Source organism: Microtus ochrogaster, chromosome 8, assembly GCF_000317375.1.
Source record: "Microtus ochrogaster isolate Prairie Vole_2 chromosome 8, MicOch1.0, whole genome shotgun sequence".
NCBI classification, from domain to species: domain Eukaryota; kingdom Metazoa; phylum Chordata; class Mammalia; order Rodentia; family Cricetidae; genus Microtus; species Microtus ochrogaster.
This window is the reverse complement of record NC_022015.1, coordinates 38,012,770-38,040,213: the sequence shown is the minus strand read 5'-3', so window position 1 is coordinate 38,040,213 and position 27,444 is coordinate 38,012,770. Positions and strand designations below refer to the sequence as shown.

Here is a 27,444-nt window from a genome sequence, read left to right as displayed (position 1 = left end):
GACAGGGTTTCTCCGTAGCTTTTTTGGTTCCTGTCCTGGAACTAGCTCTTGTAGACCAGGCTGGCCTCGAACTCACAGAGATCCACCTGTCTCTGCCTCCTGAGTGCTGGGATTAAAGGCGTGCGCCACCACCGCCCGGCTTCTTTTTCTTTTTTTGAGACAGGGTAGTCTAATTTGGACTCAAACTCACTAGGTAGCTGAGGCTGGCCTTGAACTCCTGATCCTCCTCCTTCCTCTATCTCCCAAGGGCTAGAATGACAGGCATGTGCCCCCATGTCTGGGTTTTCTAAGAACCCCGAAAGCTCACACCTGTACCTGAGTGAGTTCCAGGAAGTGGAACTGCCATCAAATCTGATTTGTCAAGAAAGGAAACCAGGTCTGAAGCTGGGTGTGACGTAGGACACAGGTAATCCCAGCACTTTGGAGGCAGAGGAGGCTTAACTGGTCTACCTGAAAAGTTCCAGGCCAACCAGGCTACATAGCGAGACCCTGTCTCAAAACAAACACCAGCCTGGGGACAGCAGTGTTCCCTAGGGCCTGCTTTGCACAATGAGAGGCGGGGCCATTTCTCAGCAGGGCCAGCTGCTCCTCTAAAGCTTACTCCAAGTATAACTTGGGCACTGAAATGGAAAGGCCGCACTCTCCCAGGGCTCTGCTGGCAGATCACTTGCCTTGCATACACAAAGCCCTGGATTCTGTCCCCAGCACTGCAGAGAACTGAGTATTGTAGGATTAGCCTGCTGTCCCAGCGCTCAGGTGCGGGAGGCAGAGGAATTGAAGTTTAAGGTCATCCTCAGCTACATAGGAAATTCTAGGGGTTCCAGACCAGTCTGAGCAATGTGAGATCCATCTGGAAACAGGGAGGAGGTTCTATACACTCTGCGGCGAGCGCTGCACCGTAGCAGGCAGGCAGGTGTAATTCCCTGAAGCCAGTATGTTTTTGATTTACAGTTCTGAAAAGTGGGCAGAAGGCACGAAGCATGGGTGTTCTCCCACGGAACACACCAAGGTGTGGCCACTGAACAGCAGATCAGGCTCAATACAGAGTCACTCTCTGCTTCTCTGCCACACAAAGTTCCACCCACGGAACCTGCCATCTAGAAGCAGCAACCGCACCCACATGAAAACACGTGCATGGACATTCCCAGCTTTCCTGCTTACGACACAGCCCGCACCATCTACCCACACAATGAACGTTATCAGCCACAGAAAGGGAAGCAGCACAGCCGTGCTGGGTCAGGGTCAATCTTACAATCATCCTGCTTTGGGAAGTTAAGACAGGAGAATTACAAGTTTAAGGCTACCCTGGGCTACAGAGTAAGATCCTGCCTCAAAGAAAAATAAATGCTAGTGTGTGTGGGGAAACCCACAAGAGTCACCCATTACGTAACTCCATTCATGTCACAGTCCCTGACTCGGCAGAACTAGAAACAGAAAGTAGAGCAGAGGTTGGCAGACGGGCAGGGAGCGTGGGAGTTATTGCCTAATGGCTATGGCTTCTGCTTGAGGCAACAGAACGGCCTGACAAATCATGGTGGCCACAATTGCACAATGCCCTAGATGTAATTACTTTTAATAAACTTATACTTGAAAACAGTTAAAATGTGTGTGTGTGTGTGTGTGTGTGTGTGTGTGTGTGTGTGCATGCGCACATGCAAGCACATGCACAGATGCATACATGTACGGAGGCATTTGGAGGGTGCATGCCCTCAGAAGCCATCCTTACAAACACCACCCACCCCTTGGAAACAGGTTTTTCAGCAGCCTGGCTGGGCCCTGAGCTACAGGGATCCTCCTGTCTCCACTCCCCAGGACCGGGATTACAAGTGTGTGCCACAAACCTGGCATTTTTCTGTAGGTTCTGATGAATCAAATTTAGGACTCTGCTTGCAAGGTTGCAAGCATTTTACTGATTGAAAACTATCTCATCGGGCTGAGAGATGGCTCAGAGGTTAAGAGCACTGGCTGCTCTTCCAGAGGTCCTGAGTTCAATTCCCAGCAACCACATGGTGGCTCACAACCATCTGTAATGAGATCTGGTGCCCTCTTCTGGCCTGCAGGAATACACGCAGACAAATACTGTATACTTAATAAATAAATAAATAAAACTATCTCATCAACTCATTTCCTCCTCTTCTTTCTTTCTTTCTTTCTTTCTTTCTTTCTTTCTTTCTTTCTTTCTTTCTTTCTTTTTTTTGAGACAGGGTTTCACTGTGTAGCCCTGGCTGGTCTAGAACTAGCTTTGTGGACCAGGTGGACTTCAAACTCAGAGAGATTTGCTTACCTCTGCCTCTTGAGTGCTGGGATTAATAGCATATGCCACCATGCCCAGCCTTTAAAAAATATTATAGATGTGGCTTTTGTATGTATTTGCCACAGTTTAAAATAATGGATGGTCTACAGAGTTAGTTCCAGGATAGGCTCCAAAGCCACAGAGAAACCCTGTCTCGAAAAAATAAATAAATAAAATAAAATAAAATAATGGATGCACTCAAATTCCTGAAGCACGCACATTAAACAGGGACTCATCCAGTCCTAAACTGCATCTCAATAAAGGCATTACTCAAAAGTAAACGTTCCCCAGTAGGTGGGATATGGCACCTTTAAATACTGAAGATGCAATTAATCCATTACAGAAAAACAACATCAAGCTATGGATGGTAAAATATGTCTACCATGTAGGCATCAAGAGGCTAAAGCAAGAGGACCAAGGTCATGGGGCTGGAGGGATGGCTCAGCAGGTAAGAGCACTGGCTGCTCTTGCAGAGGACCCAGGTTCTATTGCCAGCACCCACTTGATGGCTCACGACTGTTTTTAACCACAGTTCCAGGGAATCCAACGTTCTCTTCTGGTCTCCTTGAGCACTGCATTGCATGCATATGGCAGGCACTGTGTGCATCAGTGTACACATCTACACAAAGTCAAACACTCATACATAAAGAGTAAAAAAAAAACTTAAAATGTTCGAGGGCTTTGGTCCTGCCTCAACAAAGTGATGGGACAGACTTGACTAAGCAGGAAGGCCTTACCGCCTCTGAGGAGTGGATGGGGGGTAAGGTGGGGGGAGGGAGAGTAACGTGGGGGAACGAACGGGGGAGTGGGAGGAGAAGAGGAAGCAGGAACTGGGATTGGCATGCAATAAATAAATAAATAAATGAATGAATGAATGAATGAATGAATAAATAAATAAATAAATAAAGTTAACTATATATAAAAAAGAAAATGTTCAAGGCCAGTGTGGGTTGGTTACCCAGCAAGACCTTGTATGCAAAAACTACACATCAAAGGGCTGGGGCTATAGCTCATGGCAGAACCCTTGTCTAGCCAGGGCAAGCACTCTGAGGTGGGGTAGCATTATCACCAGAACCCTGAAGCAGAGACTCCGCCCACTAATAAAGAGGAAGGAGTGTATTCACAGTTACAATTAGCCAGATGAATGGCTCTAAAGGACTCATGCATCTTAGCACAAAGGTGAGACACACCTACCCGGCTCACGGTGTCTTTGACGGCTGGGACAGGCAGGCGCGGCAGAGATGTCTGGAAGCTGTACAGCATGGGCTTTCGGCCTGAGAAGACCTTGACCATAGCCTGAAGATACAAGTTATATTTCACAGATGACGCAGATATTAGAATCAAAGTCAGAGTTCACCTGCACGCGACTGGCTGAGTGCTTATGGTGGGGCCATTCCCTGACTTACACCATCAGACCTCGGCAAACCAAAATAGTAAACACTGGGCTGAACCAAAATTAGGTCTGACAGAGGCTTTGGGTATGCTGCCGACCGTCACCCATGGCCAGGAACCCTGGAGCTGACAACACCTCTGCAGGCAGCTGTCAACCTCCTCCTGGGAGGTTCATGGTTTGAGGTTGGTGCAAGCTCTGGATATAGGAAGTAATGCCAGCTGAGGTGTCATCCCCAGGGTGGGCAGTGTGTCCCTGTCTATCAGATGAAGCAACACGGAGAGGGAGCCACTTCCCACAGTCCGATGCAGGCCAGGTAGAGAAGGCCACTGTCTGCTCCTGACCTAAACCAGAACACCTCTAAGGGTTCAAGGTGTAGACAGTGATGATTCTCAGCACTCAGGAGTGCTGGGACTCAGTTTAAAATCAGCCACGAGGACTGCTTAAGCCCTCCGGACACCATCTCTATCTAGGACTTAAGTTCTGCTACTCGAGGCATTAGAAAACTCACAGACAAGGTGGAAGCTGGTTTGGGAAAGAGTGGAGTGTGTGGTGGGTAGCAAGGGGACTCTGAAGGAGAAGATCACTAGTGGGGATGATGGGGGGAGTGTGCTGGCCTGTAGATCAAGGTCAAGCTGACCCATTCCTCCCCCTTCACCAAGAAGGACCCCCGGGGAGAAGCAATTCAAAAGACAATTTTACTAGGACCAGACTCATTAAAATCATTTACAAACCTTGGGAGCAGAAAATTAGTTTCTTTATAAAACAAAACCAAAAAACAGAACTGAAGACCAGAAGCTAAGAGTGGTGACCGTCTGTGGGTGGGGGCACACATGAGAGCCACACTGCAGAAGGGGGTATTGATGCCAAAGAGGGAAGCCCCAGGAGTGATCTCCACTTTGGACAGCCACTCTCCACCCCCACCCCAGAAAACTGAGCTTATAAAAATGAGCCGGAGCTTCGAATATGGCTCAGTGGGTAGACAGCTCACTGAGTTAAGCTACGCATGAAGCTCTGGGTTTGATCACTGGCATCTCGTAAAAACCAGACATAGTGGCGCTGCCTGAACTGGAGGCAGGAGAACCAGAAACTCAAGGTTATCCCAGGCTACAGAGTAAATTCAAGGCCAGCCAGGGTGATGTGAGACCTTGTCTCAAAAAACGAAAAGAATAAACAAAACAAAAAAATCTCCATAACTAGTTAAAATTTGACAAGGCTCATGCATATGGCAATAACCCTCTTCCTTAAATGAGGGTGCCTGGCCTTAGGGTCAGGGTGAAATGGAGAACACTGAAGGGTCAGGGTGAATCATGTGATCTGGCCAGCAAAAGTGTCTTGACTACAAAACGGCCCAAGGCTACAAAGACCTGGTGGGTGGCACTTAGATTCAATAACCATCCTGAACTACAGGCTAAGCAGGTGAACAGAGAGATGGCAGAACTCCCAGAAACCATTAGCAAGCAGCCCTGGGCTCCACCCAAGTGTCACAGTGAGCCACAGCTCTCCCACAGCCAGAGGCTGGGGACAGGTCACACATCAAAGAGCAGAGCAGAGTGCTAACCAGGCAAGGGGCCTCCTCTGGTGACGTCACTCTAGCTAGTGACCGATAGTTACCATCCAGATCCTGGTGCTTCTGCTCATTTTGCCGTGCTCTGCGAACATCCAGCCGTGGTAGGAGAGCAGTACCTTCAGTGAGTAGCGCATAGTCACAATGACCGCTACCCAGAGCCCGGTGCCGAAGAGGATGCCACTCACCATGTTCTTCGTCTGACTTGACATGCGGCCACTGTGGGGATGGACCAGATATGTAGCTAGAGCAGCAGTGTGGGAAGGTGGCTACAGCTACCACCACCATGCAGTGGGACCAAGCGCCTTCCTGGGGACAGCAGAGAGCAGGCTGCAGCACCTTCAAGCAGAGCTGGGCTCATTAGAGAAGGAAGCCTGAAGGACCCACCAACTCTCCTGGTGCTTGTGCCATTCTGTGTCCCTCTCAAAATGGGCCAGCCTTGGCTGGGTGCAGCAGAGTAGCCTCTCTTGTGCAGAGGCCAGAGACCAGCCTGGGCAACGCAGTGAGCTTTTCATCCCCACAGAAAAAGCCAGAGACCGGCTAGTGACTTGAGCCATCCTGAACAACACCACTTTCTGCAGCCTTAGAGGGCACTGTGGGCAGAGACCTGCTCACCATGACAAGTGCTTCAAGGGGGTGGGGACTGCTAAATGATGCTCACAAAGACCCTGGCCCAATTTCTTCAGATTTTGAAAGCTTTCCCCAACCCTCAAACGTACCTTGTTTGTGTTTGCTTGGATCTGCTGTGCCTACAACTGAACTCAGGGCTTCATGCTTGCTAGGCAGGGGCTCAAACCCTGAGCTACACCCCCATCCTCAAATATAATTTTAGATGTTTGTATTCATAAGAAACTCAAATGTCCCAGCATCTTGGAGGCAGAGGCAGGTGGATCTCTGTGAGTTTAAGATCAGCCTGGTCTACAAAGTGAGACCTTGTCTCAAAAACAAAACCACATCAAATCAAACAAAAAAAAACTACATAAAAATAAATAAACCTAGAAAAAACTTAAAAGATTTTAAATACTTAAGAAAACAAAGTCAGGGGGCTGGAGAGATGGCTCAGAGGTTAAGAGCATTGCCTGCTCTACCAAAGGTCCTGAGTTCAATTCCCAGCAACCACATGGTGGCTCACAACCATCTGTGATGGGGTCTGGTGCCCTCTTCTGGCCTGACAGACAGAATATTGTATACATAATAAATAAATAAATAAATAAATAAATAAATAAATAAATAAATAAATAAATAAATATTTAAAGAAAAAAGAAAGAAAACAAAGTCACCAATTATGAAAGAAAAACCAAGACAAAAATGCAGCTATTTTGTGGGATTATTGCAGATGTTTTGGAACTGGAGAAACAGTGGCAAAGTAAAAACTAGCACCCTCCTCTGAGAGGCTCAAGAGACATCAGCGGGATGGGGAGGAGAGCTGAGAAACGCTCTCTGCTTGAGGCTGTGGACCGAGGCCAAGCCAGCTGGATAGGGCCACACTCCAGCAGGGGCACTATTTAGACTTGGTGGATTTAATATAAGAGTGGGTGTGGAGAGTTGGCATGGGTATAGTCAAGATACACTGTTGACATGTACAGAACTGTCGTCAAGGGATGAATAAAAGATAGTCTATGATCAAAACAATAGTATACATAACCATAAATGTTCTGATACTGGAAAACAATAACTTAACGTCATGTTAGTGACAGAGACAAGTTTCTTCTCAGGTAAAACACTTATGCTCTGAAATGTATTTTCCCACAGTTGGTCAAACCCAGCATTCAAAGGGCTGGAGAGACGGCTCATCAGTTAAGAGCATTGGCTGCTCTTGCAGAGGACCTGGGGTTCGACTTCCAACACCCACATAGAGGCTCACAACCACCTGGATCTGAGGTTTCTTCTGACCTCCAAAGCACCAGGTACACAGACACACATGTAGGCTAAACACACATACACACAGAATAAAATTAAAAAGCTAATACAAGCTGGGTGTGGTGGCACATGCAGAGGCAGGCAGATCTCCGTGAGTTCACAAGGCTAGCCTGGTCTACACAGCAAGTTTTGGGATATCCAGGACTACACAGAGAGATCCTGTCTTAAAAACCATCCAAAGTTTAGCTGTGTCTTTAACCTCTTCGATCTTTTCAGATCAAAGCAAACAGAAACGCAGCCTAGGGGTACAGGAGCTCAGTCCTCAATGGGAAGATGATTCCAGAACAACCCTTCAGGCCGCAGGACTCTGACCTTTCACCTGGCTTTTCTAAAGTTGGGCCAGGGATGACCCAGTTTACGAAAATAGATTCTGAGAGACAAAGAAACAAATCTTATAAACACTGAGATTAAACAAGGTTTTAGTAGCTGGCACGGCTGTGTGCAATCCGGCTTTGAGGCACAGCTCATGTTAAAAGCAAAGCAAAATTGTTAGCCCCGCAGCTACCTTCAACCAGGCAGCCAGCTCAGCACCCAGAGCAGCACGCTGAGCTGTTGGCGGGCTTCCCTCACCTCTCAGAACCTGTAGGACTGCACAAGTCCAGTCTCAGGTGACCAGATCCACCAGCTGCTTCTGGTAACCTAGCCCCTGCTGGATCTTCAGGGCCCCAGGCAGACAAGGCCCTTGGCAGGAGGCCTGAACAGGCATTTTTATCTGGTCTCCTGCAGTTGCTTACAAAGGCATAACCAATGCTGCCTGGAGGGCTGGAGGCTGAGGAGTTGGCTGACTTCTCTGTAACTCCTGGGTGTCTCAATCAGAGGGCAGGCATGGAGGCTCATTAAAGAGCAACCTCCAGGATTCCGGAGCACCTACCCAAGCCCAGACACCAACTCCTCTGGCTGTGAGTGTCCCCTGGGGTCACTCTGTCAGTTTGCTTTTGCAATCCCTTCTAGTGTATAATCTCTCCATCTCAGCCACCAGGAAAGCAGCATCAGAAAGGCCCAGAGCAGGGCTGGAGACACGGCTCAGTGGTTGGAAGGTTTGCTGCTCTTCCAGAGGTCTGTTCCCAGCATATGTGGTTGAGTGGCTCACAACAACCTGCAACCTCAGCTCCAGGGGGCCCAGGGCCCTCAACTGGCCTCCAAAGGCACTGAACTCAATGTTCCCAGCTGAGCTTAGCCCTGACCCTAAACACTGTATGGACCCTTCGCAACTTCTGGCTAGAAAACAAGGCCAAGTGCATAGCAAGGACCTGTCGGCTATTGCTTCTCAGTTATAAGCCCACTGAGGACATGCTGTGAAGGACATGCGGCACAGGACAATTAGGGACAATTCTGAAACCACTTGCTTGAACCCAGTGTACAGGAGAGGCAGGAGGGTGAAGTTCATCAAGAGTTCAAGGTCATCTTATACTACATAGCACCTCGAGACCAGCCTGGGATACTTGAGACCCCGTCTCAGAAAAGAAAAAGAAAATGTTCAAATGCAGGGGTCACAATGCAAAGGAAACCGAGCCATGGTGTCCTGTGCCCTGGCACTCTACACTGAGAGAGTCTAACATCCTCCATCCTAGATGCTGCCAGGGACTTGCATGGAAGAACTGCCACCAGAGGTGACCCGAGGCTGGGGTATGGTTCAGTGGGAAGAGTGAACCTAGCATGCATTAGGCCCAAGGCTCCATGCCATCCCAGTTCCCTAGATACCTTCTAGAGCAGGTCCAGCAACTAGCAGGAGACCCCAGCTACAAAGGACCCCGTAAGAAAAGTATTCCGCGGCTAGAGAGATGGTTCAGTGGTTAAGAGCACTTGTTGCTCCTACAGATGACCTGAGTCCAGTTTCTATATCAAGCAGCTCACAACTGTTTCTGACTCCAGTTTTAAGGGATCCAACAGCTTCCTCTGGCCTCGGAGGGTACCAGGCACATAAGGTACACATACATACATGCATACAGACAAAACACTCATATACATAAATATAAAGAAATAAATCTTTTTTAAAAGTTGGGTTTTGTGGGACACATTTTTAATCCCAGCACTCAGGAGGCAACAACAGGTAGATCTCTGTGAGTTCGAGCCCGGTCTACAGAGTTAGGCCAGCTGGAGCTATACAGTGAGACCCTGTCTTAAAAAAATTAAAAAAGGAAAGAAAAACCTCAGGCCTTGTCCCCAAACAAGATGCCAACAACTTTCAAGTTCCCATAATAAACTAAATTCCAAACCAAGGTAAAATGGACCTCCTTGGGAAATCTAAGCCACTCTGAAGGGGCCAAAGGCTGAAGTGTTGGCCAATGGCAGTCAGTTCAGGGGACCAGATCACTTGACAGACTAACTTCAGTGGAATAGACACTGGGAGCCATCTTCTGAGACAGAGAAGCCCTCTGAAGTCACCACTGGCTCCATTGACTGCCACTGGTGGCTCAGGCCTTGGCCATTCTAGGCCTACTATCCCGAGGAGGGCGGCCGGGTCTACGGTCACCCTTCCAAGGGACTTCACTACCAGGTCAGGAAAAAGAAGAGAACCCATGTGGCCGGGCAGCAATGGCCTTGTGGAGAGTCCAAAGCAAAGGCAGTCAACAGGGTACTGTCATCTTCCTAATACTGAGGTGGGGAGGGGGTCGGGGAGAGGCAGTTACTCACGTGGTGTCCAGGGTCTGGTTGATCTTTGCGATCATGCCCAGGGAGGGGTCCACTTTGGCATGCATGGATGATATCACACCCACCACCACGATAAGCCAGCTGGAGGGACTCGCCGGGAACACACCAGTGATGATGCCATTCTGGAAAGACACACTGGCTGTAAGCACCACTCTCCTGAGGCCACCATTGCTGCTCTGCAGGGCAGCTGGAACAGCAGGCAGCAGGGAGAAGGTATGGCACGCAGGCCACCAAGGACCAAGTGCCCAGTAGCTGAGACTCTTCCTGGAGCCACGGCTGCCTCATCTTCATGCAGCTTCTTTCCCAATGCACCCTGGGAGATTCCCCAAGAGGGACTCAGGGTCGGCAGGAACACTAGGCCTGACTTACCATACAGATCCCCATATGGTGACAGCCTGGGCACCATGAGGTCCCACTCCCAGTCTGCCACTATCTGGCAGTTAGGGACCCCAGCTCCCAAATTCCCTTTGCCCTATCCAACCACTGAGCCATGTCTCCAGCCCTGCTCTGGGCCTTTCTGGTGCTGCTTTCCTGGTGGCTGAGATGGAGAGATTATACACTAGAAGGGATTGCAAAAGCAAACTGACAGAGTGACCCCAGGGGACACTCACAGCCAGAGGAGTTGGTGTCTGGGCTTGGGTAGGTGCTCCGGAATCCTGGAGGTTGCTCTTTAATGAGCCTCCATGCCTGTCCTCTGATTGAGACACCCAGGAGTTACAGAGAAGTCAGCCAACTCCTCAGCCTCTAGCCCTCCAGGCAGCAAAACAAAGTTTAAAGTAAAATTTCTGCTGTATTGATCCACTGTGCATGAGTGGATGCAAGGACACCATGTTGCAAAGGTGGAGATCAGAAGACAGCGTGTGACAATCAGTTCTCGTTCTAGCTGGTAGAACTTTGGGTCAAACTCAGGTCATCAGGCAGGGCTGCAATCTCACCCAGGTAACTCAGAACTCTGTCTAAGGAAGAGAGGTTGGGGGAGAAGGCTTGTGTGGACCAAAGCTGGCCAGCCTTTGCCAGCTCTGGAAGCCGGGAGAAGCATGGTGGAGAGTGCTGCCTTCTCTCTGCTTTGCTGACTGTTTGAAACTTCCAGTAAATCAATACTATCTTGTTTCTGTTTCCGTGTTTTGTCTTTTAAAACAGGGACTTTCTACATTGCTCCAGCTGTCCCGGAACTCACTATGTAGACCAGGCTGGCCTCTGCCTCCTGAGTACTGGGATTAGAGCGCTGGAACACCATGCCCAGCATAATAAATTAATTCTTAATAGATACACATATTTAGCCCAAGTACTTGGGAAGCAGAAGCAGACCGAGCTCTGTGAGTTTGAAGCTAGCCTAGTCTCCATAGTGAGCTCCAGGGTAGCCAGGGCTATCAAGTGAGACCCTAACTCAACAACAGCAATTCTCCAAGCAGTGTGAGGACTCACATGTCTTCCCAGAACTTGAGAGGCAAAGAAAGGAAAACTGCCTGAAGTTACAGACCAGCCTGGGTTACAGGGTCAGATTCTATCTCAGAAAAGCAAAACAAGGCAGGAGAGACAGCTCAGGGGTAAAACACCTGCCACACAAGCTGGAGGAAGGACCAGTGTTTAGATCTCTAGAATCAATGCAAAAGCCAGGCAGGAATGGCACCCGCGTGTAACCCAGCACTCCAGAGGCAAGCTGGCTAGCTAGACCAGCCAGGTTCTAGACCAACCAGGCTCTAGACTACCCAGGTTCTAGACCAGTTAGGTTCTAGACTAGCCAGGCTCTAGACCAACCAGGCTCTAGACTACCCAGGATCAGTGAGCTCATGATCAGTCTCAATATATAAAGTAGAGAGTTATAGCTGGGCGATGGTGGCGCACGCCTTTAATCCCAGCACTCGGGAGGCAGAGGCAGGCGGATCTCTGTGAGTTCGAGACCAGCCTGGTCTACAAGAGCTAGTTCCAGGACAGGATCCAAAGCCACAGAGAAACCCTGTCTCGAAAAAAAAAAAAAAGTAGAGAGTTATAGAGGAAGACACCCAATGTAAAGGTCAGGCCTACACACACACACACACACACACACACACACACTATATACACACAGGCAAACAAACAAAGAAGAAAAACCCTTCTTGGAGCTAGAGACAGCTCTGTAGTTAAGAACACTCGCTCTTATAGCAGACCTGAGTTCAATATCCAACACCCATGTCAGGCAACCACCTGTAACTCCAGCTCCAGGGGATCCAATGCCTCCAGTTACCTGCAACTAACATACACTCTCCCATACCCAGATTATTATTTTTAATTAGGTGTATTCCATAATAAAGGATACATATAATTAAAATAAATCTCTTTTTTTTTTTTTTTGGTTTTTTTCGAGACAGGGTTTCTCTGTGGTTTTGGAGCCTGTCCTGGAACTAGCTCTTGTAGACCAGGCTGGTCTCGAACTCACAGAGATCCGCCTGCCTCTGCCTCCCGAGTGCTGGGATTAAAGGCGTGCGCCACCACCGCCCGGCCAATAAATCTCTTTTTTAAAAAGAAAAATAAAATCACACTTGTGATCTCCACATTCAGGAGGTAGAGGCGGAAGGATCAAGAATTCACAATTACCCCTCATTACACATTCTGTTTGAGGCCACCCTGATTGCATGAGATCCTGTCTCACAAAAGCCAGGACTCTCAGAGGTCCATGTGCTGCTACCCCCATCAATCCAGCACTTTGGAGCTTGAGGCAGGATGACTGTTGTAATTTCAAGGCCATCTTGGGCTAGAATGAGGCCCTATCTAAAAAAGTTAAAAATAAGTAATGGTGATATGTGCCTTCAACCCCAGCATTCGGGAAGCAGAGGCAGGCAGATCTGAGTCCTAGCAAACACTGCAGAAGACAGCCAGCCAACCCTGAGTCCCAGCAACCACTGCAGGGGACAGCCAACCAACCTTGAATCGGATGAACTTCTTCTTCCAGGAATGCAGTCCCGACAAGCATATCTGTTTGAGGGCTTCATGGCTCAGGCGGAGGTCGATGCCATCGGGGGTGACAGTGAACTGGAAGGCCACAGCTTGATGAGCTTCTGCCATCTTTGAGTACCTGGAGCAGGGACAGAAATGGCTTAGAGAGGCCTGACAGCAGAAACCAGCGCCTCCAGCAGATGGAGCACCCAGATTTAATCCTGTGACTTAAGAGACTCATATACGCCTCCATTGCTGTCCCTCACTCCACGCTTCTCACCTGTCCAGCTCCGTACAACCTTGAGGTGACGGTGTGGGCCCATGTTACCACCACCCCATGTCCTCTGCACATCCCACAGACCACACTCTCAAAGGCATCCTCAACCAGCACGACAAGGACACTGGTGGCCATGTATCAACCTGCACTGTGGAGATGACTCTTCTTACAGCCCATCCCAGAAGCTGTCATGAGAACTCCAGGAGCAACAACAAACGAGTCCCCAGCAGCCCTGAACCCTGACCTTCGGGACTGACTACTGCACCCCCAACGTCAGAGAAGGCCACAAAGACCTCACGACAGGAGATGAGATGGCTGGGCTGGAAAAGCCCTTCCCTCTAGACTGGCAAGATAAACTCAACCCCAGAACACAAGCAAAGGTGGAAGGAGAGGACCAGTTCCACAAAGTTGTCCTCCGGCTTTCTCACACACTGTGCAGTGCACGCTCTCTCCCAACATACAGTATAAATAAAGTAAGAGGTAACAACTATGCAGAACCATAATAAAATCTAATTTATGGGGGTGTTCTTATCATATAGTAACTTTCCACAAGCCCACAAGGCCGGATAAACCTGTCAAGCTTTCAGGACTGGAGAGAGGGTTCGGCGGTTAAGAGCACTTGCAGTTCTCACAGAGGACCTGGGTTTGGTTCCTAGCACTTTCATAAACAGTAGCTCACAGCCATCTGTAACTCCAGCTCCAGAGGATCCTCCACCCTCTCTGCCTCCCTGGGCATGGCATGCATATGGTGCACATACATGCATGCAGGCAAAACGCTCAGACAAAATCCCCGAATGTTAAATATGTGTATTTTTAAATGATGTATTTATTTCTATTTCACGTATATTGGTTTGCTTGTATGAGAGTGTTGGATCCCCTGGAACTGGAGTCACAGACAGTTGTGAGCTGTCATTGAGTGCCGGGAATTGGACCTGGGTCCTTTGGAAGAGCAGCCAGTGCTCTTTAATTACTGAGCCATCGCTCCAGCTCAAATATGTGTATTTTTTTTAAAACAACAACAACAAACAGGATTCTAGGGCTGTAGCTCAGGTGGAGGAGTGCCCAGTGAGCTTGCACATGCCCTGGGCATGACATCCAATACTACCTGTGGTAGTCCTTGCCTGAAATCCCAGCACTCGAGGTGGAGGCAAGAGGATCAGGAGCTCAGAATTATCCTCGGCTATATTGAAAGTTAGAAGCTAGCCTGGGCTACATGACATTAACAAGAAGAATTGGGGGTGTCACTCAATGGTAAAGCATTTGTCTAACCTGTGTGAGGCCCTGGGTTCTATCCCCAGCAATGCAAAAAACCTTTTTAAATCAATACATGTCATTATAGTTCAAAGATACCAACCAAAGCTCGGTGTGGTAGCATGTACCTAAGGAGGATGAGGCAGAAGGATTGCCACAGGCTAGAGGCCAGTTTGATCTAGGAGCCCAAGTTGTAGAATTAAACCCTGTCAATTGTGAATCATTTGTTCATTCAACAAACATTTGCTGGCTGCCTCCCATGTACTAGTGAAGTGAGGCCCTAGACCCTGGTAAGAAATGGGAACTGGTCCCTCTGCCCTCTTGTGGTACAGAGAGGAGGCAAAAAGCAACCAATGCCTGCACAGCAGTTAGGGTGCAGAAAGAGATGCCAGACAAGAGACCCTGAAGCTCAGCATGCCACTCTGGAAACAAGCAGACAGCCCTGGCCCGGAGTGGTGCCATCAAAGATGAAGACAATAATCAACTCAACAGGCCTGAATCCTATAGGTTGGACATGATGATAAAAGGGGCCCTCCAGCCTTGAACTATGTGCTCTACGGAGCAACTTCCTGGGGTGGGAGGGGGAGCAGGCAGCTGACAATTCACCTGTGGACCTGCTGTGCTGGAAATGTCACAGCGTCACCAAGGACACCTAGGTGGAGCAGCCAGGGGAGGTAGGAGGAATGAGGATGGTGCTGGCGAGCAACACAGCTGGAAGCTGGCCTTTGAGCTCTGCTCTGACCTCCAAAAGGGTGAGGGGGCAAAACTTAGAGCCCAAGAGAAGTCCCAGAGCCTTTACATCTTGCGTGGGAGGGCACCGACCCCACTTGAGAAAGCGACAAGACTACCCACCCATGCTTGTTCAGAGACACACAGCCCGGGTGAGGCACGGAAGGCGGCTCCGGTCAGGGTGAGGAGGTTGGCATTTGGGATTCCCTTGAACTTCAGATCCTCCTTCATCTACTTCTAAAGTGCTGGGATCACAGATACCTGTAACATGCCTGCTTTATCCACTGCCAGGGAAGAAGGCAGGGCATGCTAGCCAGGCACCCTACTGACGACAGAGCCAGCACCAGGTCAAGCTTCCCATATCCGCAGCTATCACGAGACCTGAAACCCACATCACAGGCATCAATCCAGGCAAACAGATTCTGTGACTGGTCGCCCTGCCAATCGTTTATGCGACCTCAAAGGTGAGTCAGGTGTATTGTTTCAAGTTCAAAGCCAGCCTGGGCTAAACAGTGAATTCCAGGCTGGGCTACAGATAGTCCTTGTTGCAAAAACAAAAACAAACTCAATAAATACTTTAATGAATTTTTAAAGTATCAGGGGACTTTCCTGTTGTGCATACATGAGAGTTCACATGTTCCCGGGTGTTTGTACCCTTGTCTGCGCATCAAGGCCTGAGTTCAACACCAGTGATCTTCCTCTACTGTATTCAACTTTACTGCCTGGAGGCGGGGTCTCTCACTGAACGAGGAGAGTGTAGACTGGCTAGGTGGAGCGATCTCCGAGTCCTTGTATCCTGTTCGCACCGTTTGCCAACCCCGGAGCTGGAATTACTGGCCTACGCTGCTATACTCAGCATTTTACATGAATGTTGGGGCTCAAAGTCAGGTCCTCAAGCTTGCTCAGCACGCCCACTGAGTCATCTCAGCCCACGAGGGGGCTGTTAACTGCAGGTTAAACACAGTGCTGCAGTCAGTTCTATCCAAAGTCATGAACCACACATTTGCCCAGAAACCAAACCTAGTCTCAGGACAATCACGAGGCCTGGGAACACTTATGGTGGCCTTTCTAGGGTGAAATGTCCCTGTCACGTGACCCGAGTTTAATGTTCAGAGCCACCTGAGCCCGCCAGGTGTGGTGGCACAAGACTATAAACCCAGCCCTAGGAAGGTAGAGGCAAGAGGATCGGGAGTTCAAGGTTATCCTTGGCTCCACAGTGAGTTACCAGCCTGGTCTATGTGAAATCCTGTCACAAACAGACAAAACTGCTAACTTAAAGAAGGCCACATCTGGCCTGACAGGTTCAAGGCAGCAAGCAGCCCTACTGCTTTTTTAGGTGTGCATAAGCAATTCACAAAGGCAGCCTCACTGCGTCAAACCATTAAGCAGGCATTGGTGGCAGAGTTAATGAGTCAGTCTCATCCTCCATGCTGACTTCACAGGCTATTGCAGTCTCAGGCCATTCCCAGAAGCCACCAGGAAGTACAAATCAAATCCCAGCACATTCCACTCCCAGGAACAGCTGGAATGCAGTGATTGACAGGTGCTGGGGAGGACGCTGAGAAGTCGGGGGCTTCCCCCACTGCGCTGTAGAAGCGTGAAGGGGTCAGGTTAGAAGACGGCCTGATCTTTTCACCAAAAGGCTCCTTCAAGGTGGTGTGTTCAAGGCCAGCCTGGGCTACACAAAAAAATCATATACCAACAAAACAAAGCATAAATGCCCAAACCGTGGAACCCAGAAACTCCTCTCCTTGGCCAAGACAACTCAAACCAGTCCACATTAAACCTATACAGGCGGGGCTGGAGAGATGGCTCAGCGGTTAAGAGCATTGCCTGCTCTTCCAAAGGTCCTGAGTTCAATTCCCAGTCAACCACATGGTGGCTCACAACCATCTATAATGATGTCTGGTGCCCTCTTCTGGCCTGCAGATATACACACAGACAGAATATTGTATGCATAATAAATAAATAAAATATTTTAAAAAAAACCTATACAGGCGTGCTCACAGTGGCCATGTTCGTGATAGACAGAAACATGCAGGTTCCCCCTTCACAGGAGGAAGAACGTAGGTACATTGTGACATACTCATACACCAGTACATGACATGGCCCTAAGAAGGAAAGTGGCACCAACACACGCAATGACACGGATGAAACCATGACGTCAGGGTCTGGGGATGTGGCTCAGGGGGCCAAAAGTTCACCTCACATACACAAGGCCCAGGGTTCCAACCCCAGCACCATGTAAACCAGGCACAGTGGCACATGCCTGTCATCCCAGCACTTGAGTCAGGGCAGCAGGAAGATCTGATGTTGAAATCATCCTTGGCTTGAGAGTAAGCTAGAAGTCAGCCTGAGCTACATGAGCTCCTGTCTCCTTTGGGAGAAAAAGGCAAGAGCACAACATGAAGCCAGAAGGTCAAATGTCATCTTATTTCATTTACACAAAATATTGAGAACAGGAAAATCTATAGAGATAGAGAGATCGGCCTGGCAGTGATGGCACGTGCCTTTAATCCTAGCACTCAGGAGGCAGGAAGATCTCTGAGTTCAAAGCCAGTCTGGTTTACAGAGCGAGTTCCAGAACAGCAAGGGCTTTTACACAGAAAAACCCTGTCTCAAAAATAAATAAATAAATAAATAAAAATAATAGAAAGCTCGGAGCTGCCAGGGACTGAGAGAACTTGGAAAGGAGAAGGCTAAGAAGGAGTGTTTCTTTAGGGCTGATAAGAATGTTCCCAAGCAGCCGGGCGGTGGTGGCGCAAGCCTTTAATCCCAGCACTCGGGAGGCAGAGGCAGGCGGATCTCTGTGAGTTCGAGACCAGCCTGGTCTACAGAGCTAGTTCCAGGACAGGCTCCAAAGCCACAGAGAAACCCTGTCTCGAAAAACCAAAAAAAAAAAAAAAAGAATGTTCCCATAAGAACTATTTTACATTGTCTTGGCAAGGTTCAGCAGTCTGTGTCAAGCTGACATAACACTAGTTAGAACACATCTCAATGAGGCTGTTATTTAAAAATACTATCTCAGAGGCTGGAAAGATAATTCAGTGATCAAGAGTACTTGCTGTTCTTCCAGAAGACCCAAGTTCAGGTCCCAGCACCCACTTTAAGCAGCTCACAACCACCTATAACTCTGGTTCCAGGATCCTGATTCCCTCTTGTGGCCTCTGTGGGCACTGCACTCATGTGATGTATATATACACATACACACACCCCTAATTTTTTTTAAAGAAAAAAGGTGAAAGGAAAGAACTGACTTCCAAAAGCTGTCCGCTGCCTACCACACACTCACTATAGTATGCATGCTACCCCATTCTCTCTCACACACACACATCATACACATACAGTAATAATAAACTTTTTAAGTGAAAAAAGTAGACAATTGCTAAAAAATAATATTTGCAGTTGACCTCTGACCTCCATATCCACATGCACACATATGAATGCATATACACATGCATACATATGAGCATACTATGCACGTTCATGAAGAAAGAAAATAAAGAAAGAAAAAAATGTCCTTTCACAGAACACAAATGCTGTTTAACACTCAAGCATTTGATGCCACAGGACTGGGGACATCGGGAAGCAATGAGATGGCTTTAGAAGCCCACCCCATCACAGTTCCCACCAGGAACACCACCCTCCAGCACTAAGGAAGTTCTTCTTTCTTTTCTTTTCTTTTTTCCAGAAATCATCTAACGTGGCAGAGTAGACACCAAATATCTGCAGACAGCTCAGTCAGGAAAGTGCCGCTGCACAAACATAAAAACCTGAGTTCCAGCTACATTAAAAGCCAGGCATGGTGGAGCACACTTGTGGGGAGGTAAAGACGGGAGGATCCCTTGGGCTCACTGGTCAGCCTGCCTCCTGAGGCATCTGCCCAGGCCAAAGAGAGACCCTGCCTCAAAAACAGTAAAGTGGGTGGTATAAGGAATTGTGACAACCAAGGTTGACCTCTTGCCTACATGTACACAAAACACATGAAACATAAATACACATACTACACACGTGCACACACACACACTTACAGATTTCATGGGACCTAGGATTGGGATGGGGAGGGGTGGGCAAAGGTTCCTTGGGAAACCTTGGGAAAGTAGGCAATGACCACACACAAGTCATTCCTGTTGATTTTTCTGCACATGTCTGAGATCTCCCCACAACTTTTTTTTTTTGGGAGAGGGGTGGGTTGAGACAGGGTTTCTCTGTGTAACAGTCCTGGCTATTTTGGAGCTCACCTTGTAGACCAGACTGGCCTCAAACTCACAGAGATTCACTAGGCTGTATCTCCCGAGTACTGGGATTAAAAGTGTGTGCCACCACCGCCCGGCTTTCCCCACAATTCTTAATGTATCTAACGCAGCTGTGCCAGAGCTCTCATGGGTTCTAAGTAGTCGAGTGCCTCTGCCCCATCCATGTACTACACAGTAGACTCCTGCAGATGAAATGGAGACTGGAGGATGAAGCAGGCAGCCAGGGAGATGGGAAGTCAGCTGCTGCAACTAAACATCCCACCCCCATCACACACCCACTTGTAAAAGTTTCCTCCAAAACATTCCATCCTGCAGAAGAGCTCCTTAAGCAGGAAGGAAAGAACTCACAATACTTTCAGGAAGTCCCTGAAACTGACCAGATGCAGTAGGCTCCTCCCTGCCAGAGTAAGCAATAAAAGCTGAGAGTCCCTCTGAGCTAATAAAGCTGTTCCCAAGACACAGAGAAGCCAAGCTACAAAGAAGACTCTGAGACCAGACCAGCTGACTGGAAGAAACAGAAACCACCGAAGCTTACTGGAAGAGGTTTAGACCAACTAAGGCACCTAGAAAGGTCACTCTCCAGCCTGTGAGCTGTCACCCATGCTGGGGTGGGCCTCGGCGATACAGCTGTCTTTGAGTAATTTCTGCTCCTCAGGTAACACCAATAAAGCCACTGGCCCACCAAGTTGGATTATGGTGGTCTGTTGTGGGATCCTGATCTGGGAGAGAATACACCTGTGTGTTGTGTCACTCCAGAGAACGTTTTGTTACACACACCACTCTGAGATCTGGCAAGACTGAACTACATCTTTTGGTCAGGCTGAAGGGACTCTAGCTGGCTTGGGCATGGCAAACACGGTGCTGCCGGGCCTCGCCCTTCTCCCCGATTCCCTTGCCTTGCTAAAATACATTAGGTTACACTTCTACAGCCAGCCACCAAGGCCTAGTCACATACTTGGCTACTTCCTTCTCCTGAAGCTGACTACGAAGGTCCAACTATCATAAGCCCCCTTGCAGCTTCCCTAATTAACACACCCAATCAAAACTAAACACCTCATCCTAACACAGGGTTTCGCCTTTGAACTTTATAAACTGTCATCTCTCTATGGGCCACATCTGTCTCCCCTCTATCAGAGGCAGTCCTTTGTGTGCCCCGTCCTCCATATAAATACCCCTTCCCCTTCTCCCCCGCCCTGTCTCCTGGCTTTGTCTCTTATTTCCTGCCCTTTGTCCCTCTGGCGCAAATAAATCTCCTTTGTGCTAAGAACTTGGTTTTGAGCCGATACCAGTTCCTTCACAGGCTGCAAGCTAGTCCTGCCATCCTCCTCCTGGGCAGGAGACCACACCCACACCTGGCAGACTGCCACCTGCAGCTCCCTACTTTAGAGGTGGGCACAGATGTCTTTGGGAGGCTTTGTCACCCCAGAAACAGCAGTCACAGAGAGTCCCAATCCAGTCGTAGTTCTGCTAATCAACCTGGGGGGGAGGGGTGTCCCTCCACCATCCCTGATTGAGCCAGTATTCCCGGTGTCCCTGGAAACACAACCTTTCTCCTCAGAGGGAAAGTAACTGTAGACAGGGTGTTTCAGGTGTTGACTTTCAATAGGACATTACTATCCACAATAATCAAGTTACAATAAATAAATTAAATAAATAAATAAATAAATAAGTAGGAAAAAATTCTAGACCAACAAGATTGCTAAATGGGCAAAGGCACTTGCTGCCAAGCCTTTCTGCTCAAGTTCAATTCCCAGGACTCACATGATAGAATAAGAGAACCAACTCCTGAGGCTGTCCTCTGACTTCCACTCCTGTGCTGTGGCGCATGCGTAATTCTCCAATTTATGTTGGGCCATTTTCACACCCTCTGCTGCATGGCTGTGTGGTGGACACCCTTGTGTCCTCCTCACCTCCCGTGTGAAGCCACTGTGAGATAATGAATAGCTCTCTGTAGAACACCAAAAGCAAGTCCACCCTCAACAGTGGCTGCAAGAGGACTTGTCTGTGGGACACTTAGCAGAGCCATCCAACATGCCAACAGCCCAAAGCAGTTGTACAGGGGTGACCAGACAAGCCAGGAGGATGAAAACCAACTGGATGCTTGAGGCTAAGGAGTGGCGCATACGCGTCCCAAGGAGTGAAGCAAAACATTTATAAACCCAAGGACCTTGAAGTGTCCCCAAAGCCCCATGAGCTTGGCCAGAACCTAACCCTTCCTCAAATGTTCAAAGTCATAGAACACAGCACATCCAGGTCAGTATGGAACCTGCCTCTGCGCCTGCCCCTACAATGAACTCACTGCTTGCTGACACAAGACCTATGGCTATCTGGCTCTATTAATCGAGAATACAGCATCAGGGGATGGAGAGGTGGTTATGAACACAAACATGTGCTTGCTGAGGTCCAGAGTTCTGTTCCCAGCACCCACATCAAGTGCCTCAGAACTGTCTGTAATCTGGCTCCAAGGAGAACGGACATCTCTGAACTGAGGGACACCTCCATTCATATGCACATAATCACACACACACACACACAATTTTAAAGGATAAGAATATATAAAAAATAGGATTACGGGGCTGGAGAGATGGCTCAGAGGTTAAGAGCACTGGCTGCTCTTCCAGAGGTCCTGAGTTCAATTCCCAGCAACCACATGGTGGCTCACAGCCATCTGTACTGAGATCTGGCGCCCTCCTCTGGCGTGTGGGCATACATCAAGGCAGAATGTTGTATACATAATAAATAAATAAATCTACTGGCTTTTTGGAACCCATTCTCTTCAGAGGGATACCATGCTCAGCCTAGATATAGTGGGGAGGGCCTTGGTCCTTCAACAAAGCAATGTGCTAGAGTTTGTTGACTTCCCATGGGAAGCCTTATTCTCTCTGAGGAGTGCATGGGGGTAGGGTGGTGGGGAAAGTGAAGGGAGTGGGAGAAGGGGAGGGAGTGGGAACTGGGATTGGTATGTAAAATGAGAAAAGATAATTTCTTAAAAAATAAAAATGAAACACAATGAAGCTTTTTGAGGTGTGGCATCTTGCCTGTGGTGATAATATCATGAATGTTTGCAAATGTCTAAACTCATTAAACTGTTCAAATTCAAAAAATAAATAAATAAATAAATAAATAAATCTTAAAAAAAAAAAAGGATTACATCAAAGGGGTGGAGAGACGTTAAGTTAAGGGTATATACAGTTCTTGTAGAGGACCCAAGCTGTGTGGTTCATTCCAACTCCAGGGGATCCAATGCCATCTTCTAGGTTCCAAGGGCACTGCATACACATGACACACATGCAGACATTCACGCACACAGGACATTGCTGTCACACACCTTCCCTGGAACTCTGGGTATCTCTTCCACATTCATGTCTGAGCAGCCACAGGCGGCTACCTACTACCGTGTGTGTGTGTGTGTGTGTGTGTGTGTGTATACACCATGTGTGTATGTATACAGTGCGTATACCGTGTATGTGCATACCGTGTGTATGTTTGTGTGTCTGTATACTGTGTGTATATACTATGTGTGTATACAGTGTGTATGTATATACAGTGTGTGTGCATACTGTGTGTGTGTATATACCGTGTGTGTATGTATACCGTGTGTGTGTGTATTTGTACATGCAAGAATTTGTGTACAAGAAGTCCACAAATTTTGCCATACTGACCCTTGTGTCCCCATCCCAGCTCTCAGGAGTCTGGCTTCTCCCCTGCTGCACCCTGGTCTCATAAGGAAGTGAGCTTAAGCTCTTGGCCCATCAGGAGCCCTTCCTCTTCTTTCTCTGGAAATGTGTTCTTGTCTCAGAGGCTAGGCTTGGGAACAGGCCTCTCCCTGACTGACCCACCCCCTGACCCCTCCCCCACCTCCTTTCACCAGGTATATTCAGCTCTGACGTCCCTCTGCCAATAGAAAGCCAATCTGTTCCTCAGATGGCTCTCTGCCTGGTTACTAAGGACACCCACTGCCCTGACTCCTCTTCTCCCTTCCCAGAAGCCCTTCCAGTGGTCACACCCTGCCTAGCCCGAGTCCTAAGGCTGTGTCCTTGTGTCTGAGCACCTGGGAACCCTGACGTACTAGAAGAATGGCCCTCAGGGTCAGCTGGCCCAGCCATTCTATCTGGCAGGCCAGCTGTGCCTGGACATAGGCCACTGGCATTGGGCAGCCTCCTCCTCCCTTCCAAAGGCTGTTGCAAAGAGGGCATGGCAGGCCTCCCTGGTGGCTGAAGGGCTCTGCCAGGCTCCATACACTGTGCACTAAATCACGGATTTCCCATTACTAGACCACACTTCCAGTTCCTTCTTCCCGCCTCAGGTCACAGTGGCTCAAGCCTGGCCTACCACATTACCTGCTATGGCCTCTAGCCCCTGACCTCTGTCTCCACTGATGGGAGGGTCTTCTTCGGCTGTCTGTACCTTGGGAGCCAGCCAGACCCCTGTCCCGAATCAGATCTCTGCAATCCAACTTGCTTCAAGGCCAGAAATACAGACTGGACTGAAAGAGGCACGTCAGCCCACCAGCGCCCCTCAGCCCACACCCTTCTTTTTATTGCCCCTCCCAATTATCTAGTGTCTACAGTCACTCCCGGAGCTGTCCCAAGTGCCCTGTGAAGCTCTGCTTTGCATGTTCTCTCTCTCTCTCTCTCTCTCTCTCTCTCTCTCTCTCTCTCTCTCTCTCACACACACACACACACACACACACAGGTGCGCGCGCACGCGGGGACATACAAAGAGCTGGCCCACAGGGGGCTGCTCTAACCCATCGCAGCCCAGCGTGGAGAGCTAGTGTCCCTGGGCACAAGGTTTACACACAGGACCATGGGAAAGTAACTGCACTGCAGGAAATGCACCTGCGTCCCAAGTTCAAAGAGGGCCACAAGAACATATACTGGGAAGGAAAGCATAAGAGAGAAAAATATATGGATGGAAGGAAAGAGGGCTTGGACCTCCCCTCGGTCACTCACTGTCCCTCCCAAATTGTTCAGCAAAAACAATTCGGTATCTAAGGTGTCTAAACCAGGCTGGCCTTGAACTTGTGACTGTCCTCTGGGGTCACAGTATCTGCCACCACACCTAGCATTAGCCTTTGAACTAGAATTCTAAACTAGAGTGGAGAAGGGGGGGAGTTGAATGCAACACACCCTCTAGGTAAACACACTGACTGCTCCACCCCAGAAACAGGTCTGGCCGGTACAAAGTAAAGTCCCCTCAGGGACTGTTCCTAACACAAGGTAGCTTCTTGCCTGGCTTCTTGCCCTGTGTCCTCAAACTGGTTAAGGCCAAACCGCAGGTGGCTGCTGCAGCAAGAACCCCCCAGGTGCCAGGAAGATGTTCAGAGACACATCCACCACGCCAAAAGCAAAAAAATCCTGATGATAAAGGGCTAGGCTGTGGTATCTGGTGTCAGTATTTCTGAGAAGTGGGTGTCGAGGCCTGGATCTTGCCTCTGCCTCAAGTGGCAGCGTTAATGTGGTAACTGCCACTCCTACATCCCACCTGCCAACCTCCTTGCCTGGGAACGTGTAAGTGCCCCCATACTCAGGCCTAACACCATGTATGTACCAGCCCCACTGCTGGGGAGGGACCCCCAAGGAGGGCTGCAGCAGGTCACTAAGCCCCTCACTGTAATCTGCTATTGGCACACCAAAATGCAGCAAAACCACCAACCTCAAGGCAGGTCTACTGTGTATCTGTCCCCAAGCTTGCAATTCTGTACCTCCATCTACACTAGACCCAGTGGCTCCACTGTTTACCCACTACTGACTGTCCTCAGAGTGTGTGTGAGTGTGTGTGTATGCAACCTCAGGTATTGTTCCTTAGGGGCCGTTGCACACTGTTTTCTCACCAGCCTGGGGCTTCACTGATTGGGCTAGGCTGGCTGACAGCAAGCCCCAGAGATGCTCCTGCGTCTACCCCTCCAAAGCTGGGATTACAAGCATGCACTACCATGCCTGACCTTTCTCAGGTCCTTATGCTTGTAAGGCAAGCGCTTTACTGACTGATCCATCTCCTCAACCCTTCTTGGGTCATTCCCATTCTCACCTTTCATCACACTTAGCTAAATACACGCCTCCAACAGGGCCCAGTTTGGGCCAGCTACTGACTCCACGTTCCCAAAGCCTTGGCAATGCCTCAGGACATACTGGGTCACTCACCCGTGCTTCCTGGCAGAGGGCGTCCCTTCCCAAGCTGTGTTTAATCATCTCCCAAGACGCTGAAAGCTTTCAGAGACACCAATCTTACTCAATGCTCTTGATTGAATCTTGAGGACTCTGCAGACTGCATCTCACTTGCTACTGACAAACTGTCTTCATTCTCAAAGTTTTGTTTATTATTACGTGAGTGTGCGTGTGCACGATGGATGTGTGTGGAGGTCAGAGGACAACTCCGTGTCGCTTCTCTACTCTTACATGTACGTGGGATCCGGGGTTGGTGTCACCAGGCATGCACAGCAAGCACTTTTCCCACTGAGGCATCTTGCTGACTTAAGCCTGTCTTCACTTTAATAATGTGGCTTGGAGTGGCGCTCCAGTCCTTGGCTAAATAAATGGCACTGTGCTTTGCTAGTGGGATGTGCCCACTGGGCTCGCTCTCTCCATTGCCAACACCTCTACAACAAAAGCATTTCACCTCTGAGGTCAGCACAAGAGCCCTAGCACTGGCCATGCCACCAAGCTGCCAACCCTGAGAAAAAATACCCACTTCCCTTCCCAGACCAAGCCCTCTTAGCATCCCCGTCTCCCCGTAGTTCCCCGGGGCTGCAGGGTTTAGGCAGGCAGCCAGCTAAGAAAGGAGGGGAAAGTTCACGAGAGGCCCAGCACACCGCCAGAAACTGGCACATGCCAGAGAAACTGCAATGTGGAAACCATGTTCATCATATAAATCAAACAGGAAGGCTTGCGCAGGGATGACAGGCTTCCGAGCAATTGAATTATGCAAATAGGTTTTGTGCTCCAGGGAGTATTTCAACACGGCCCTGCAGCACACAGATGGGGAGCCAGATAGGTTTGTAGACAGGTAGAAAGGACAACACGCAGGGCGGTGGCTCACAGTTCACCGGCAGAGATGGCAAGCAGGCTCATTTCATGTTTTCCATGGTAAAGAAATTGCGAGATATCCATTCGCCCAACCACATGGCACACACCAAACAATGCCTAATTTGTGTGTGTGTGTGTTCATGTGTGTTCACACATGTCCAAACTGGGTGTCTATCACTCTCCACCTTACTGGTTGAGATGGGGTCTCTCACTGAACCCACAGAGCACTAATTTGGCCAGGCTGGCTAGTCAGTGAGCCCCAGGGATCTTCCTGTCTCTGCGTCTCCAGTGTTGGGATTACAGATGTGCACCATTGCTCCTGGCTTTTTATGTGGGTACTGGGGATCAGAACTCAGCAAGCACTTTACTGACTGAGCCATAGCCTCAGCCTCTGTCTTTTCCGTTGCTTTATTTATTTATTTATTTTGAAAGGGTCTGTGTAGCCCTGCCTGGAACTCGCAGAGATGAACTTTACTCTGCCTACCAAGTAGGATTAACGGCATGGACCCTAACACCAGGGCCCCTGATAAAATTTTTTAATTAATTTGTTTTACTGCTATCCACTCATTAAATTCTAACTAACTCTAAGAAATGAACCCATGAGGTCCCCATTCACTAATGAGGAAAACAAGACTTAGACAGCAGAAGCTCACTTAAGGTCACAGCCAGCCAACAGCAGAGCAGGAATCTAGTCCAGGTCCGGTGCCAACAGGCATGTCCTTACTTACCAGGATACAGTGGTGACAGCAAAGACCAGTTTAAGATTCCTGCAGTTGCAACACACATCGACTTAGGTCACTGCTGTAGCCAAAATGATAGGTGGCAGCCAGCAGGAAAACTCACTTATTACAAACAGGCTAACTCTCAGTATGGCTTAGCTGCCCACCAGAATTTCATAATTCACCTGGCACGCAAGAGCAAACTCTGCCTCCAGCTAATCCCTCACCAGCTGTCCATCTCACCTGGCAGTAAACAACTGCTGGAAATCCTTAGAGAAAGGGTTACCCACAGGAAGAGACAGCTTAGCAGGATTCCAGGTCTAGGAACATGGCAGGCATCACTCACCAGGAACAACACCAGGCTGAGGAGCCCTGAGCCTTGTCCCTGGAAGGCCCCAAAGATCTGCCAGTAGGGTCTCTTATCACCCGCAATTCATGGGAATGTTCTC

General features: G+C 49.0%; 1 protein-coding gene across 1 annotated transcript in view; it reads right to left on the bottom strand.

Annotated features, from left to right (window-relative positions):
- Window positions 1-27,444, bottom strand: part of Cpt1a (carnitine palmitoyltransferase 1A) — a 61,136-nt gene that overhangs the window by 25,024 nt on the left and 8,668 nt on the right. Inside the window, exons 2-5 of the mRNA XM_005351617.3 lie at window positions 12,724-12,874; window positions 9,805-9,944; window positions 5,298-5,469; window positions 3,488-3,589 (exon numbers count right to left, since the gene is read on the bottom strand). Of these exons, the coding sequence (XP_005351674.1) occupies window positions 3,488-3,589; window positions 5,298-5,469; window positions 9,805-9,944; window positions 12,724-12,864 (555 nt within the window). The 5' untranslated portion in view covers window positions 12,865-12,874. The remainder of the gene's footprint in view (window positions 1-3,487; window positions 3,590-5,297; window positions 5,470-9,804; window positions 9,945-12,723; window positions 12,875-27,444) is intronic.